Source organism: Triplophysa rosa, linkage group LG7 (genome assembly GCF_024868665.1).
Source record: "Triplophysa rosa linkage group LG7, Trosa_1v2, whole genome shotgun sequence".
Lineage (NCBI taxonomy): Eukaryota > Metazoa > Chordata > Actinopteri > Cypriniformes > Nemacheilidae > Triplophysa > Triplophysa rosa.
The window spans coordinates 10,103,507-10,121,316 of record NC_079896.1 but is presented as its reverse complement, the minus strand read 5'-3'; the positions used below and the strand labels follow the sequence as shown (position 1 = coordinate 10,121,316).

The 17,810-nt window shown below is 37.7% G+C and overlaps 1 protein-coding gene across 2 annotated transcripts in view; it reads left to right on the top strand.

Annotated features, from left to right (window-relative positions):
- mast2 (microtubule associated serine/threonine kinase 2) overlaps positions 1-17,810 on the top strand; it is a 133,886-nt gene that overhangs the window by 33,213 nt on the left and 82,863 nt on the right. For both annotated transcript variants that reach the window (XM_057337233.1, XM_057337232.1), the window contains exons 2-3: positions 3,405-3,549; positions 4,133-4,278. In XM_057337233.1, the coding sequence (XP_057193216.1) occupies positions 3,405-3,549; positions 4,133-4,278 (291 nt within the window). The remainder of the gene's footprint in view (positions 1-3,404; positions 3,550-4,132; positions 4,279-17,810) is intronic.

Genomic DNA, 17,810 nt, shown 5'->3' with positions numbered 1-17,810 from the left:
GCCCTAGTGTAAAAGTAGGAATGCACCAAAATAAAAATTCTTGGCCGAAGCTGAATAATAGTGAAACACTTGGCCCAAGGCCGAATACTGAACATGGCTTTTTGTGTTTGTGACAATTTTTTCACTATTGCATAAACTGAATGGTAAAAATGTGCTTTTTATATTTTGTCTTGCTTTTCAATATAATACAATATAACTTAAAATAAAATTGAGCAAAACAAGTCAAATTAAATTAAAACAAAAAAGTGACCACTCTCCCTTCTTGAATAGCCTATATTAGGCGTATAACTGACTGCTGAAAGAATGTACTGTACTCTGTACTCCTACAACAAAACACTTCATTAAAAAGTGTCATTCAACATTATAAAATAAAAATATGAATTAACAAAAACTGTTGGATTATTATAGGCTACACTGCAAAATCATTTAATGAAAAAAAACAGCAATGCAAGCAATTCTGCATTTTACACCGAACATGCTTTTTTGCTATTTTCGGCCAAATATTTTCGGTTGCCGAACATCCGGTGCTTCCCTATGTAAAAGTCTACATGATGTAATAGTCTTGAAACAAAAATTGGTTGTAGTTTGTATAAATTATTTGTATGAAAAAATAACCTATTTACATTATAGTTTACATTTTTAGGGAGGTCAAAATGACTGAAAATAATTGCACATAAAATATTGCTTTAAAAATCTAATCAGGGCTTGGAATGGTCTTTAAACTTTTTTCTATTCTAGTTTATCCTCTGATGTCATATCCTGGCTCATATCCTGCACGAGTCCATTCAGCTAATCTGCTTGTTAATCTCATTGAGCCCAATTAGTCATCTCCGGTGATAACCCAACACATTTCCCTTTTCTTTTATGAGTAATCGGTGAGTTTCCCTCACTAAGACTAGAACTGTCAGTCTAAATGGAGAAAAAAATGCATGAACCAGTGTCTGGACCGGAGAGATTGATGAGCTGTGGAAAAACATGTGTGGAAGTGAAATTAGCTCAGCCACAAGTGTGCAACGTGAGCTGGATATAAACATACAGAGCTTTCACTGGAGAGTCATTAAGGCCTCTGAGGTCATGAGTTAAACGTGCAGTTTGCTCTTTTGTGCTCTGATGTCAAAATGTGTTTGGCGGAGCAAGCGAGAAACAATACAGGCTGGTGCAAAATACAGCTGTTAAAAGGACTACTTCAAGCAATACTGAAAGTTTGTAATAATAGTACAATGCACAAACTCTTTTGAAGCCACGCGGTAGCTTTACGAAGCCGAGAAACAGGATGAAATTTGATGTATATGGAAAATAGCACCTGGGACAGTCTGCATATACATTTTCATTTAGCTGTAAATATGCATTGAACATCTAAGTGTTCACTCTTGTTTCTATATCACTTGTTATTATTTGGCAATTTGTAATTATAGTATAGTTATTATTAGTTAGTAATGATCCACTATGTACTTTATCATCAAAAGAAAGTTAATGCTTAAGCACTGTTGAAATGCATGTCCTGAGACTGGTGTCCCTCTAAGACCTTGTGTTCACATGTAGTCATCTGTATCCATGATCCTCAGCTGATCAGCCCCAAGACTCCAGACTGACATCACTGTCAACCAGCCCCCCTTTGTTTTGACCCAATGCTTTTGTTTATTTTAAATAAAAAAAGAGTTTCAGTCTGTGTGTGCAAGCTAGTGAGAACATTAGCGTTTGCATGTATCATGGCTCTTAAACACGATTCTTGGGTCTTTTATGTGCTCCGGTATGGTTTTATAAGCGCAGGGCGTCCAGATGTTTCTGGAATCTTGTGACACCACAGAGAGGATGTGACCAGTGCAGGGATCCCGCCAGGTTTCCATGGCAACATCTGTTTTTCATCCTGACGAAGAACACAGGGAGTATGAATGAATCTGCAGGCGTCTGTAAAGATATTTAATTATTTGGCTCATAATTTGGGTTCGATAAATTTACCACTTGTTACTTATATTCTGATGTGATAGTCTGTGTAATTTGTGTTGACGGAAGCTTCAAGTTGTTGTTGTCTTTCCAGTGATTTGTTAATAGTGGCAATATACAGGCCAACAAAGTAACAGCTGCAGGTATCTTGGCAGAAAGAGCTCATTTAGAGATCAATTATTCACAGTGTGTTTGTGGTTGTGTGTGATGCAGTGGGGGCCAGAGTGGCTCACTGTGGTTCTGGGTCCAGTGATATTTTGTTTTGTTTTGTGGAAAAATTAAGAAGTTAACATGGTTTTAAAGGTAACATACATACACGAGTCTTTTTCAGAACCACTTTTACATAGGTCCCTATTTTAACAATATAAGCACATGGTCTAAGGCGCAAGTGCACTTAGGGTGTGTCTGAATCCACTTTTGCTAGTTTAACGATGGGGAAAATGGTTGGCGCTCCAGGTGCATGGTCTAAAAGGGTTGTCCCTATTCTCTTAATGAGTCATGGGTGTGTTTTGGGCAAAACATGCAGTAAACCAATCAGAGTCTCATCTCCCATTCCCTTCAAGAGCCAGTTGCACTCGCGCCATGGCGGATTTGCTATTTACATGGCGGAATTGGGAAGATTAAAGACTCGACACTTCACCAGAAAGGAAACGCATCTGCTCTTGTGAGAGGTTAAAGCACGCGAGCAGACCATCTACAGCACAAGCCGGATTTTAATCTTGATGTACACAATAATAATCTTTTATCAATTTATTTTAAATATTTGGCATGTTTGTGTGCTGCTGCGTGTTCCTCTGTGTGTAATAAGCAGAATGTATGCGCGCCGAGCACCGCCTACAAGTGCATATTACTAACGCGCTTTTTAAATAACTCAAAAAATACTGCACCGTTGACTGAAGACCAGGTTTTAGTTGGTCAATGGCACAGTCTATTTCAGTTGCCATAAAATAGCAATGGGCCAACAATGCGCCTGAACACACCTCGTTTTAAGACCAGCACGCCCATGGGGGCACAAATGGGCACAAATGCATTTGCTATTTACACAACGTGGGGCAGGACGTGAAAATGAAAACTGCATCCGGCTGAAACTTGCAAAAAACACTTTCCGTTACGCCTGTTATAGGGCCCCTAAAATTCAAAGCAACAAAGTGCATTTATCATGTGTGTTTGTTAGCTTGTGTTCCCTTGAGCCAATGACCGTGGGATAGTTATTGTGATGTAAGCATAACAGTCTCTGTAAACACATTAATAAGGTACTGTATGCACATTATATAAGCCAGATGTTATTTCTCTATCCACCAAGGGGTTCAAAGCTTGACACAGGTTGAAGTCCCCTGGCCCGATTCATATCCCTGCAGTTACAGCAGTCTCTTGTGTGGCATTTCACAGCATTGTAATTTTGTGAATGTTTTCAAAACAAATGTGTATGAGTTTGTCCTAATCTGTGTGTGTTTCTGCAGGATCTCCCGGCGCCACCTCCCCTGCTGTTCAGGAAGCTCAGTAACCCAGACCTGTCTCCTGCCGCAGGAAAGACCAAACTGCAGCGACAGCTCAGTCAGGATGACAGCAGAGCACGCCGCAGCAGCATGGCCGGCATCCTCACCGGTGAGCACATGCAACCACACCTGCATATTTGGCCTGGTGTGACGTACAGCACTGTAATAAAATGAATGAGCTGCGATGTTACGTGAATGCATTCCACATTTGTAAAGTGACAATACAAAAACTACAATAGCATTGCAGCTGGCACATTGACCCATTGTCATTTGCTTGTCAGATATCTGTTGACAGGAGCGTGTGTGGCTAAATGTCTCTGCCAGAATATCTGAGTGAAAGTGATTTTGCATGATTTTGCCTTGAGACTTTGTGTTGTCTCTGGCTCTAACATTGCTGCAATAACACGTTAACGGCCCATAATGCAGCTGAATGTGAGGAAGACTTCACAACGCGTTCTGCAACGCAATCTGGACCAGAGCCATTATAAAACGCTCTGTCGATGAAAGAAATTTGCTGTTGCTTTATTCCACTTATGCACTGGGGTGTACAATGGTGTGTTTGTCTTTTTATAGAGGTAAACAGATGAACTAGCAGTGGGACTCTATGGCTTTGATTTGACTCTTTTAGAACACAGACATGTATGCAAACAGGTGCAGATCACATCTTGACCACTTAAGTCTGTGTTCTGCAGGAAAGCAGCTTCTGCCTCTGTCCAGCAGCATGCACGGTGGAGTGAGTCAGCTGGCCTGGCAGCAGCACGCTGTAGAGCCAAACAACTTGGTCCGCATGAGGAGCCAGTCTTTTGGCCAGTCTGCCCCCTCGCTTACTGCAGGACAGGTGAGCACACGTGTACATTTACATTTATGCATTTGGCAGACGCTTTTATCCAAAGCGACTTACATTGCATTATCCTATACATTTTGTTTCTAAGTATGTGCAATCCCCTGCGAACCCACGACCTTGGCGTTGTTAATGCCATGCTCTTACCACTGAGCTACAGGAAAGCTAGAACGCACACACACACCACGCACACTCTATATAACACAAATGCATGCAAATGCACAATATGCTACATGGACAGAAATTGCCACATGGTGATGAAGAGGATCTAAGATGCATCATCAGTTGCTCACGATGTAAGAATGAATCTCATTAAACCTGTCAAGAACATGTCCAGGTCATTTTTCACTTTAAAATGAAGAAGACATGCATGGTATGAAAGGATGCTTAGCTTTTTAAAGATCTTTATGCATTTCACTATTTATGTCATAATAGTATTTGTTGTCATGCCTTTAATTTAGGTTGATTCAGAAAGATTTCCTATTACAGACCGTAATTTCTTGAAAAAGGGATTTTAACTTTGAAACCACTTGATTTGTAATGCATCCATTTTTATTATGAAAAATCTTTGGAGAAAATGTGCCTAAGGATAAAAAAATGCTATGAGCTTTTCTTGTGAATGTGAAATATGTTTTAGTAAGATTAATTTATAAATTTGCTTCGTCATAATGCAAATAATAATTTCTAGTTTCGTTTTATTTCTAAATGTCAAGGTCAGATAACAGTGTGGCTGTTTATGCCGTTCTAGAAATAGGGCATCGATTTGTCTCAATTGCAGCAATATAACCTTTATCAGAGTTCTTTAATCTGCTTTATGCTGAGATGTTGACTTGAATGTTTTGAACAATGGTTTGAATGCTTTGCTGCAGTGAATAAAGCGTAGTGCCATAGCTACATCTGCTGCCCATGCTTAGTACTACACCCTTTAGAGAGGAAATAATGTATCTGTTGATGCCTTGGGAAGGCAAGCTGGTATGGCATGTTTTTGCAAGGATATGAGGGGCACCTAATGACAAATCATTTTATTAATCTCAGTTAGGGTTGAGTAAGGAACTGATTTGCTTCATCACTAATGTGGTCAAACACTTAACCCCGTATGCTCCGAGTGGTCTGGCTCCACTAGTAGCACGCTTTGACCATAACCATGGTCTGAATAATCTTTTCTCATTCTTGGTTGCTACAAAGGCTTGGCAAAATTGTGGTCAATAATTATGCATAGTATATCTCGAAATACATCATTTTATGAAAAATTACACAGGGAAAGTTCCAAAGAAACGTGGACCTAACACAAATGTATGGAATTTCTTTTTTTACATTAGGGTGTATAATTTGGTTAGTGTTTCCAAGAACAATGAAATGACCCTTAGGTAATAAACCCTAGTAGGTTTGTTTCATACTAAAAATTGAAAGAAGGCTTCTATCGTCTTTCCCCGGGCGCTGCAGTGATAGCTGCCCACTGCTCCGGGTGTACGTGTGTTCACCACTTGCTGTGCGTGTGTTCACTACTCTCTGGATGGGTTAAATGCAGAGGTCACATTTCGGGTGTGGGTCACCATATCTGACTAATAGGTCACTTTCACTTCACTTTCACTTCTATGATGCTCAAGGTTGTTTTAAACCATTAGGTGGCAGCATTGCCCACTTCTTGCAAATGCAGAGCCATTAAGCCGTGCACTGATGTAGAACTAAACGGTACAAATCTTGAATGGCTATAATGCTACACAGAAGCTACATGATTATCTCAGCCCTTATGTTTATGCATGAATAATGTACTCAGCACGGCAGTGAAGCGCAGTGTCCTAATAAAGTGCTAATTAATATGCCAGCGTTTAAGCAGATCCTCTTTAAAAAAAAGCCTTGTATACTGAAATAGGAGCTGTGGACACACTAATTGCTGCTTATTTGCTGGGCTTTTTAGACTGTGGCATGCTGTTATTAAGATGTAATAGTCTGCTGTTATTTAAGACTGAGAAGGGCTGCAATTTATACTATTTTTACACTAGGTGCCTGTGTACACGATAATATAAAGTGTTTAAGTGACAGGCATCAATATATCAAAAAGCAGTAACTCTAAGTGTGATCGGGGAAATGTGGGAGAAAGTTTGATATCAAGGCCTGTTGAATTTATCATCGCCCGTTGAATTGATCATCGCTTTATGTGACAAATAACCCACAGATGATGAATTCATAAACACATCGGCGAGTGCCCCCATAAATAATATTCCTCGTGATGCAGCACTATTCTAGATTTTTAAAAGGGAATTACTCTTTTAGATGTGTGTGCAGTTTGTTTGACAAATGACATTCGATACAATATAAGGCAGCTTCCAGGAAATAGCTCGTGGAAAATAATATTCTGAACTGTCAAATTATTTTTCTAACTAATGAACTCTTGGTAGATGCTGGTATTAAGTATTAGAATATAACGAATAACACTTTATTGTGACAGTACAAGCAGGTATAGGGGTGTATGGTACGACTCATATCTTGTATTACAGGGTGAGTGCAGTTATATATATAACAGCACATTGTAATATTTACATACCTTATTTGTGACCCTGGACCCAGCATCAGGAAACTTTTTTCGAAATTGAGATTAATACATCATCTGAAAGCTAAATAAAACAACTTTCCATTGATGTACTGTATGCTTTGTTAGGATAGGACGATATTTGGTAGAGATACTGTACAAATATTTAAAAATCTGAAATCTGAGGGTAGAAAAAAATTCAAATATTGAGAATTCACCTTTGAAGTTGTTAAGCAGAGGCGCTGTAGCAGGCCGTTGCTAAAAGAAACAGGTTTGTTTTACTCTCTCTATTGGCTTACCGCTGTAGTGATGTTGGGGGAGAGTAGATGAACACGAAGGCGAAAATTCTAAGCTTTACATATACCAAACTTGAGCAGGCAGCAGTGAGCAATGTTTGTTGGAGTGTTTTTCACAATTTTGCTGCATCCACTCCCAAAAAGTAAGAATTGATATATATTTACAGTAGGAAATTTACAAAATATCTTTGTGTGATCTTTACTTAAATCCTAATGATTTTTTGCATACAAGAAAAATATATCATTTTGACCCATACAATGCCTTGTTGGCTATTGCTACAAATATACCCGCGCTACTTATGACTCGTATGTGGTCCAGGGTCACATATTTACAAGTTTTTTTTTAGACATTTTAGTTTTTAAGTTTGCGTTACTTTGTTATCATGCCTAATTATTTCTATGACAACATATGTCTATGCTATATATCCCCAATCGCATATATACTGTATATCTTCATATCCCCAAGCCAAGTAAGTTGTTATTCTCATAGGCATAACAGCATGGTAAAGGCCTGTGAAAATGACCCAGGGTTGGTTTAACCTGTGGTGATGTAGTTCAAAATCCTTACATCTTAGTTGTGAGGGCAGGGTGAACTGTTCCTGTGGGTCTTTATTGTATGAAGTGTGAGGGAGACACAGAACAGGGGATGGGATGTTTTAAAGGGAACCATGCTGGACAGGCAGATGGTGTTTACCTTTCAACTACAGCACAAGCAACTGTGTGTGCGTTTCAGGCTGGCACAATTATTTTTATTTTTTTAGGCGTATAATAACATTTTTGTGATTCGAACCATAGCTGATTATGCAAAGTGATGCATCTGATCAGTTTTCATAAGATTTATGGTTATGTCAAAAGTTCACTAGAAGAGGCACAAGTGGTGGTGTTGGGCTGGATTTGGCAATCTTGCCAGGAGATGAATTGCGGTTAATTGCTTATAGGGATTCTAACAAGCAGATTTAAAGAAGTACTAAACTTTGGCATAACTTGTCCCTCTCTTTTTCTAAATGATGGGATTTATATTTCACAGGCAAACAACACTCACATTTTATACAGGAAATTAAAATAGTAAGTTTGTATTTTTTCCAATTTAAAAGCATACAGTTTTTATACATTAGAGACTGTATAGAGACCTAAGCTAACAAATTGCATTGACATCGAGGAAGTCTGACACAAGTGATTTGCTTATACTGCAGTTGTACAGTCTTCTGGGTATCCACACGTCATTTCGGTCTGTTAAATGCACACATCCAGGAAAGAAGAAACAAGGGATTTTTGCGTTTTTCTAGAGTCTGGCAACAGTTGCATTTACATACCCTTCAATTTGCATAATATTTGCATATAGACAGGGGCAGAAAGGAAAGCTTGTGTTATTGCTGTAGGCAACGTTTTCTTTGTGGTTATATAATTGACGTACTAGCTTTCAAATATTACATTAAGATTAAACGGCTGCTACCAAATTCTAAAACTATATTTTACAAATAAAATAGAAAAGATAAATGAGCATTTTCATTGTGCTTCCTAGTTAAAGTGCCTTCATACAAAGGTGTCAGATGTATAAGTTATGCACTGGTTGTATATTTTAAACGGTGATTTGTTTTCCTCTCTCAGGGATTCTGGTCTTTAGTGTGGTTAATGGAGCTTTTATTGGCTGTCTGAGGCCCACATAAGTAGATCTGCCTCTCATAAATATACAGTCAATCCTTTGTCACTTACATCTTGAATGAAATCTGTTTCCATTCTGTAAAAAAAAACACGTTTGACCTCTTTATTTCAAAAAGACACAAAACATTACAACAGCGTATTCGCTCATCTCCTATCATTGTTACAAGAGGTTGCTAACAATTCAAGTGAGCGACTGTGTACTGGATTAAATATGCAAAAGGAAGTTATGAATAACTACTTGAAAGACCCTCCACTGTGCTGCTAACCAAACCAAGGCGTTTATAACACTTATGGCAGGGGCTGCTGAGGTCTGTTGTTATCCTGTCTACCTCGGTGTAATTGTGCTGTTAGCTTTTTTCCATTTACCCTATCTGGTTTCAATCCTAAATGCTGTTGTTGCTTTGTGAAATGCACCTGCTGTTTCTGTCTTCAGGCTCTTAATCTGATGTTCTCTGCAATGGGCCAACCGAGCCGGTCTGTGGCGCAAAGTAATGAACCAGAATTTTGCAGTGTACCTTGAAGATAATGTTTTTCCTGTATCTTATCTAAATCAAGGCAGTGTTCTTTGTATGTTTGCACCGTGTTTCACGGACAAGTTGTACATGTACAATTTCAAGCAAAAGATAGCGAAGACGGTTTATCTAGTTTTGCTTTTGGACTCTTTACACTGAATGCTGTGTGGTGATCCAACATCGTACCGAAATTGCTTACTATATAAAATCAAACCTTTTTTTAAATCAAACTTTGAAATTTATTTTTGTTACATTATTATTATTATTATTATTATAAGAGGTCTCTTGATACTCATACAGTACACAACCTTTTTTTTATCTTTCTTGCATCTGTCTTGCAGATGATCCATATTGCTATCATGCCAGGTTAAAGGGATAGTTTAGCCAAAAATGAAATTCTGTCATCATTTACTCACCCTCAAGTTGTTTCAAACCTGCAGATTTATTTAAATCTTTTTTGTTTAACAGAATATTTTGAAGAATGTGTGAAACCAAACAGTTCTGAAGCACCATTGATGTAGTACCATTTTTTCCTACTATGTTAGTCAGTAGTGCCCCAGAGCAGTTTGGTAACAAACATTCTTCCAAATATGTTGGAAAATAGTGTTCATCAGGACAATGAAATGTGTACAGGTTTGAAACAGGGTTAGTAATTTTCAATGTATTCAAAGTTGTTGAGGCTACTTATGTAGTTATCCTTAAAAATATATATTTGCGATTTTTTTTTTATTATAACATAAATGTATTATTTGCAATTCAGTGCACTTCAGTCCTTTTAGCCTCTACTTGAAACTCAATTTCATCCAAACCACTGATTCAGAAAATCATTTAACAATCTTTACTCATCATATTTTACATGGTTGGCTTATAATGAAATGTCACATTAAATTGGCAAAATATTCATCATTTAAGCTGTAAGTAAGAGAGTCAGGGTGTCCGTTCACTTCAAAAATCCTAAATGCCAAAAGAAAAAATCTAAAGGCTGCAGTCCCCATCAACATTGTCACCACAGGGAGCGATGACTCACTCTTTCTCTTCAAGGGTTAGCATTCAACAACCACTGAGCAGGAGAAATAGAAAGACAAAGCGTATGTTCACAACACAATGTTTTTCTTACTGCCCTCAATAACTTCACCTGTCCAGCCAGGAGAACACATCCATTATTCATATCTGAAAAGAAGACCTGGATGTCCTTGGTTTTGCTTAGGATCAGAAACTTTGGATAAATACACTTACAGTATATAGCCTATATACAGCAGAACGCATTTAGGGTAGAAGAGGGTTGTGATGTGGCCTGCTCATGGAGATAAATGTCAAGAATTTTAAATGTGGGTCTGCAGTGTCTTATGTAAGAGGTGGAGCTCTTAGACAAACCTGCCTAACCGAACATTATCCATTTACGGGGGTACATGCTGCCGTTTTTAAACGTAGTCTGAGCACTCAAACGCAGATGTGAATGTATGGCAGTGCATTTTAGACAGTAGGGATGATAAAAATGTTTGCCTGAATGATTTGACTAATTGGTCTCAAGCATCTTACGTAAAACAGTTGAGTCTCAAGTGTTTTTGTTGCTGGGTGATCTGGACAGAAAATAGACATCAGTATGGACAAAACCCACCATTAAGATTAAATGGGATGGGAATTTTCAACATGGTTACCCATGGGTTTATTCATTTTTCACCCATTCATAGGTAGAAACAACCCAGCGTTTTTTTAAGAGTATCTTTATTTTCCATGCTTTAAGTGTTAAGCCAATGAGTCTTAAATGTTTATAGTAGTGCTGGTAAAAAGTAATTAAGAAATGATCAGTAATATGGGCATTAGTTGGTTGTTCTCCTGTTTTTCCTTATAGAGGCCAGTTGTCCTAAAATGACACATTCTCAAAAAATCCTAGATTGTTTCAACCCATTTTTAGGAGAAATATGCATAAAACCAGTTGTTGGGTTATACCTGTGCTGTCCTATACGCATTTTTGTACAATCCTCAGTTGTCTTTTCATTGAGTTGTCATCAAAACATGTTTGATTTGTTTATGATGGATGCTAATGTTAAGTCTCTTATGAAAGAGTTTGTTGTTCTATTCTGCCACTTTTTTAAATAGAAAAACGTCAAACCGTTAGACACAGTGATGAGCTATTTTTGGCAGTAAAGATTAAATGGGAATAAATAGCTTTGACTTTATGCCATGACCCAAAGCAGTCCTTTGGTGTCAACGCCTGCAAAGCCCTTCCTGCTGTTTTGTGTGCTGTTCTGACTTCATTCTCTAAAGCTTGACCTAAATACCGCACTCTTCACACACTTCTGTCACATAATTAGTATACAGCAAAGTGTCCCCACTCTTTGTCTACTTTGACATTTTAATGTTCAGGAAATGATTTGGACCATGACCATGACTAACAGCACCAACTCTTCATCTTGTCCTTGGAATTTTTTATTCTCAGATTCATTATGGATGTTTCGTTTATGCATCTCAGGGTTTGTTTGTTTTTTTCACCACAATGTCCTCATAAAATTCTGTTCTCTGCATTTTTAAAAGTCTCAAGACATCCCGTTTAAGCAACCATTTCGAAAATGCACATTAGTTGACCTTCAGAGTTAAAAAAAAAAAAAAAAAAGTGAAGCATAAAACAGCCTATTTTTCTTGTCAAAAAATGTGCTTCATTTCATACCTCCTCTTCATTTCCCCACAGTCTCTGCTGTCATCACATTCACCGTTCTGTTTTTTCTTTCACATTGTGGAAGTTGTTCTCATCCTCATTTGTCAAAGCTGTGACCTTTTAAAACTCACGCAGAGGAAGGATTCAAACTTTAATTGGGCAGAATATGAAGAGCTCTTTCACTGTAATGACCGCTGTGGACCTCGTAATTATGAGCCGCTTCTGAAAACCGCTAGCCATTAATATTCCAGCTCTGGAATATACACAGGCTTTTTATGTCTGTTATGACCAGTTACACTTATTTTGTTGAATTAATTCAAAGACGTAAGATTGAGGCTGGCGAGCTACACCGGCTGCGTTCTCTTCAAATGAACCGATCCAAATTTAGTTAATTACCCCGGTCTCTGCAGGACCTGCCCAGCCCTTTTGTTTTTCTTCCTCTCCCCACGGTGAGGTTCCAGATAGCAATTAAGATGCATATGAAAAATTAAACACTTCTGCCTGAGATCAGCGCACATTTGGAGCACAGAGTCCATAAACACGGCGCACGTTGCTCTTCGCTGCCGGCAACTCATTTTCCAGAAATAATTGGCTGACGAGGTTTTCGTTTTGTTTTGGCTGCCTCTTGTTCTTATTTCACGTATTCCCATGCCGATTCCTCCTGGACTGTGAGCTATAGTACTGGTGGAAGACTTGTGTGAATCCCATTTCTAAAGGAAACTCTTTCCTCTCTCTGGTTTGAAGTTAAGTGAGTGCAGAGACTTTGATGCTTTCACTGTGAAGTCGGCTTCGTGTTTTCTGCAGGTGCCTGTAATTACAAATGTTGGGATTCAGTTTCATGCTCTTTGGTCGTTCTTTATGTGTTTGAGCCTGACTTGCGTACTTCTGTTTTAATAGGTAAGCATAATAATACAGTATATGCAAAAAAGATTGATATATTGACGGTTTAATCGGATGCATGCACTTTGACAGAATTTAACATTCTGTCCGTGTTTGGTTATAATATAACAAATTGTTATATTTCATTTGTATTAATATTAATTTCTATATTTTAATATTGATTATAATATTAAAATTATTATATATATGTACTGTATATATATATATGGCATAGCGTGTTACCGATGGTTTGCTTGCTAACTGTGGTCCCAACTGTCTTGAAATCATTAACAGGCTTCTTCCTTGTAGTTCTGGGCTGATCTTTAACCTTTCTCATGATCATCTTTACCCCATTGAGGAAATCTTGCAGGGAGCTCCAGTCCAAGGGCAATTGATAGTTCTTTTGTATTTCTTCTATTTCCAAATAATCACACAAACATCAGTTTAAATAAACCTACCATAAAAATGATAGACCCTTCATTTCTTTGTAAGCAGGCAAGCTTACAAAATCAGCAGGGGATCAAATAATTATTTCCCTCACTGTGTGTATATATATATATATATATATATATGTATATTCATTGTGTTAAATTAAAATAAAACTATGCAGTTATTTATTCTTTGTGGAGGTCTACCGGAAGTTAAGTTTGGGCCACATAATATTTGTTTATCTTGTTGCCGCTGAAACCATCTATAGCTTTAACATAGCTTTCACTTCATAGATTTTTATAGAGATTTTTTTATTTAATACAATTATAATTTTTTATTATTTATAATTGTATTTATTATTTAACCTATTCAATTTAGTGATAAAAAATCATATCATATGATCATATTTATATTTCTTGCTCAGTATGCAGCGATAATTATTATTTCTCCTCAAAAAGTGTAAACATCATGACATTGCGGCAAAAAAAATGCTCTATTGGAGCATGTCGACCAGCAACACTGGTTCAACCAATACCCTTGCTGCCTGTTTGACTGACCAATGGGCGATAGAAAAAAATAATTGTTTTCTGTTGGGTGGCACTTCCAGAAATCACACACTTCAGCTTTAACTACATTTTTACGTTTTCTGGTGAAACATGCTGCTTACCTGTGCAAAGGCTATGAATCTAATCGCTGAATTTATGGCCTAGAAATGCGATAACATACCTTTCCTCAACAAGTGGCCAGATTTGAGACGTAATTCATGTCTGTAGCACCAACAAGTGCAGATCAAGCACGTGTGTTCCAAAGTTTAAAATGTAAAGTGTTGTTTAAATTCAGATGTGTTAGAAAAAGGTTGATGGTTATAATAAAGTGTTGATTCTCTCAGACTTTTCGTTCTCCAAGACATTTTAAGGACTGATGCATCTCTTTCCATACTTCAGTTTAATGGCCTGACTTCTATAATGAGACTATGATCTCACACCAGCCAAAGTACCATATACACCTTATCTCAAGACAAGGTGTTGGGTCTTGGGGTATCTTGTTTTGTCAGGTTTGAAATTAGATCCGAGATAAAAATATATTTCCTCAAGAGATTTAAGAGGTGCTACGAGCCTTTATATTGCAGCAGACCGTAAATGGATGTTCTCTTTCCCTCTCCCCAGTTTTGTTGTCATGCATTTCAGCCTTTTACAAGCGTTTTATTTTGTATTCATGTATTTAGTGTATAAGCTTCAATTAGTGTGCATATCAATTAAATTAAGTATTATATAAAGTGTTGATGCACTCTAATATCGTGCTTTATATGTTCGTTTTTAAGGAGAGAAAGAGCTTGGTTTAAAATGCATTAGCTGGGTGTTCAGGGAGGGAATTTAATTGCTGTCAGTGGTGGACTGTTTCTTTGCCTTAAGGCAAGAACCAATGTCTGTTTCAGCTAACCTGCTGATCTCATTTCATACAGACGCACACAACCCATCTGGTCGAGGATCTGTGTATGGTTTGTGTATTTACTACTCGTTTAATATGTGTTACGTGTACTGCGTATGTTTTGTTCACCTTCATGTAAGAGAGAATGCGCTTGGCAGTATGGTTTGTGTCTGGTTGTAAACTATGCAGCCACCTTATAAATATGTATATATCCATTAGCATGTGTTAAACAGACACATTTTTCACACACAAAAAAGTAAATTATTGTTTTTGTCTGAGGCATATGGGTTGGTTTAGCCATTGGCTGGGTGAATGACTGTCTATGTACTGGATGACCATCTTTATTGTTATTCTGTTGTTATTGTCACCCTAACTCTTAGATCTGTCTCAAGGTTGCTTCTATCTACTGGGAATTCTAGGTCTAGGTCCATTGTTTCTACAAATATGAGGGAGACCCTTTACTGTAGCGAAGGGTAGAGTGAGAAATGCTGGTTAGCATTGAAATGGTTGAGTTTTATCTTAATAAACTATAATCCAATTTGAGATGTTAAGAAAAACTACAAATTACATGATAAAACTACAGTTGTAATGGAGGCACGACGGCTCTGCGTATCTCAATGTCGAATCGCTTCCATTCTTGGATGTCTCCGAACCAATGGGATTCGATGTTGAGAGTCGTTGAGCCGGCGTGCCGTCATTACGGATGTAGTCTTCTTATCCATGCATGTTCAAATTCTAACACAACCTATAAATAAGCTCAAAATATGAATTGTATTCATCATTTATGATGGATATATGCCCTTTCCGGAGCTTCAAAAATATAGTTACTATTCATTACCATTACAGGGCCAGGAGCAGCTAGGATTTTGTTTATTTTATAGCATAAATTTCATTTTTGGGTGAACTATTCCTTCAAAGCATGACTCTTGTCAGTGACAACAAAATAAGCTCATCACACACACACTTTCTGTGGCTTGTCATTTATCTGTGGCTGGCTGTGCTCTGGCTTCAGGTGCTTATTCGAGGTCAACTCCGCATGAATGCCATTTCACTCATAGATCAGATCTATTTCTTCAGCCAGCACCCGCCATGGAGAAGAGCCACGTGAGGTTGCCGTGGAAACTGTCAGGTCTGTTATGAATGTTGTCTCATTGTGAATTGATTCGCATTTCCATTTTCTTTTCTTTCTGTACCCCTTGTGTCACTCTCAGTTACGATCAATAGCAAGATTTGACTTGTTTCGAGGGTCGGCTTTATTTATTTAAACAGATTGAATCCACAGTGTGTCAGCTGCATCCAGCCTTGACTTAATGTCAATGTTGTCATTTACATACTTTCAGTTTCGGCTAGATGGAATCAAATTGAAATAGATATTTATTCGCAGGACTGATAGACAGTAACATGAAATCTCTGTAAATTAGATGGGGAAACAGCTTACCGGGACATTGAAAAATGCTTGGAAAATATCAGATTTTAGTTGGTTTACGGGTCATGTTCACTGGAGTGAAATAAATCTGCTCAATACTGTTTTAAAATGCCAGAGGTCTGCTGCTGTGTAGGTGTGAATGTAAAATATATAGTGAATGTGGTGGTCTTTAGTTTGGACTCTGATTGCTTGCAGTACAACTCAACTCAACTCAACTTTATTTATATAGCGCTTTTACAATTTTCATTGTTACAAAGCAGCTGTACATGAGACATATTGACTATAAGCAAAATAATTAAAGTTGTACCTGCAGAAATAAGAAAAGGTTGAAAACACAGAAGACAGACATACCCACATACAAAACACTCCACACACACAATATGCACACGTACTAACACACATAGACATAGAGACACACACACACACACGGATGCGCACGCACACACACACAACACACACACGTACGTACACAGACAAGTACGCACACACACACACACACACGCTCAGTGAGAGCACACATTTAGGATAAAGGATAAAGGAGAGAGAAGCACAGGTCAAATATAACAGACTATAAATTCCTATATGCAATATTAATTAAGTAAAACTTTAAAATTCTAAAGCAGCCCCCCCGGTCAGGCAGATAGTGCAAAAACAGTATGCAAACGGTGGCGAGGAACCCAAAACTCTAATCGAGAAAAAAAACCTCAGGAGAACCCAGGCCCAACCAGGGGATTCCAGTTCCCCTCTGGCAAAAGCTGCTGCCTCTGCACAAGCTCCAGAGAGCTTGCACAACAAGGCTAAATAAAATAAATAAACTTAATAATAAAATAAATTATAGTTTAAGATTATCATTAATAATCTAATAGCATTTGAAATTTTGTGGTGAAGACATGTCAAGAGACCGCGTCCTTCTTTATCCAGCTCTATCATCTCAGCTCTTGTCAGGTCCCCACTTCCCATTCTCTTAAAGTCTATATTTATGTGCATCGTTACAGTTCCCAAAGTTCTTCACAGCAATGCCATATAGAAGCCATTTTTGATTCTCCAAACAACCATTTACTTAAAATGATTTCTTTTGAAAATCATTTTTTCCTTTTTTATAGTTTAAATAACCTTTTGTGAAAGATAGAGGTTCTATTATGTTAAAAGAAATCAACACACACATTCCCTGCACATCAACAGTTTAACAGCATGAACAAATATTAAATTTATTCTATTATAACATAATAGACGTTAACATAGTATGTTAACGGTTCTTTATGGAACCATTCAGCCAAAAATGGTTCTATGGCATCGTGAAACACCTTTTTAAGAGCATACATACAATGTCAGTGGGCACATAAATGTAAAAAAGTATATTGCAAGAATAAATCTAATTTGTTGCTCTTTAAATGCCGGCAAATGTATCTACACAGATGAAGCTATAGATAGATGTGAAAAGATCTCAAGAGTATGTTATGTACCAAAACATTTAATCATCAATGACATCTTGGGCCGGTTGCATAAACTACTTGGACTAGTCTTACAAGTTAGTCATCTCATTTTTTTCTTCTTTCTTAAAGTCAGTTACATAAAAAGGTAGATTGGTCCAATTGAAATGTGAAAAGTAAGACTGATTGGTCCTAACTAATTGATAATCTGTGAGACTAGTTGTTAAGACGCAGTCTTAACTTAGTGGCTAAGTTTATGCAACTTGGCCCCTCATTGCATC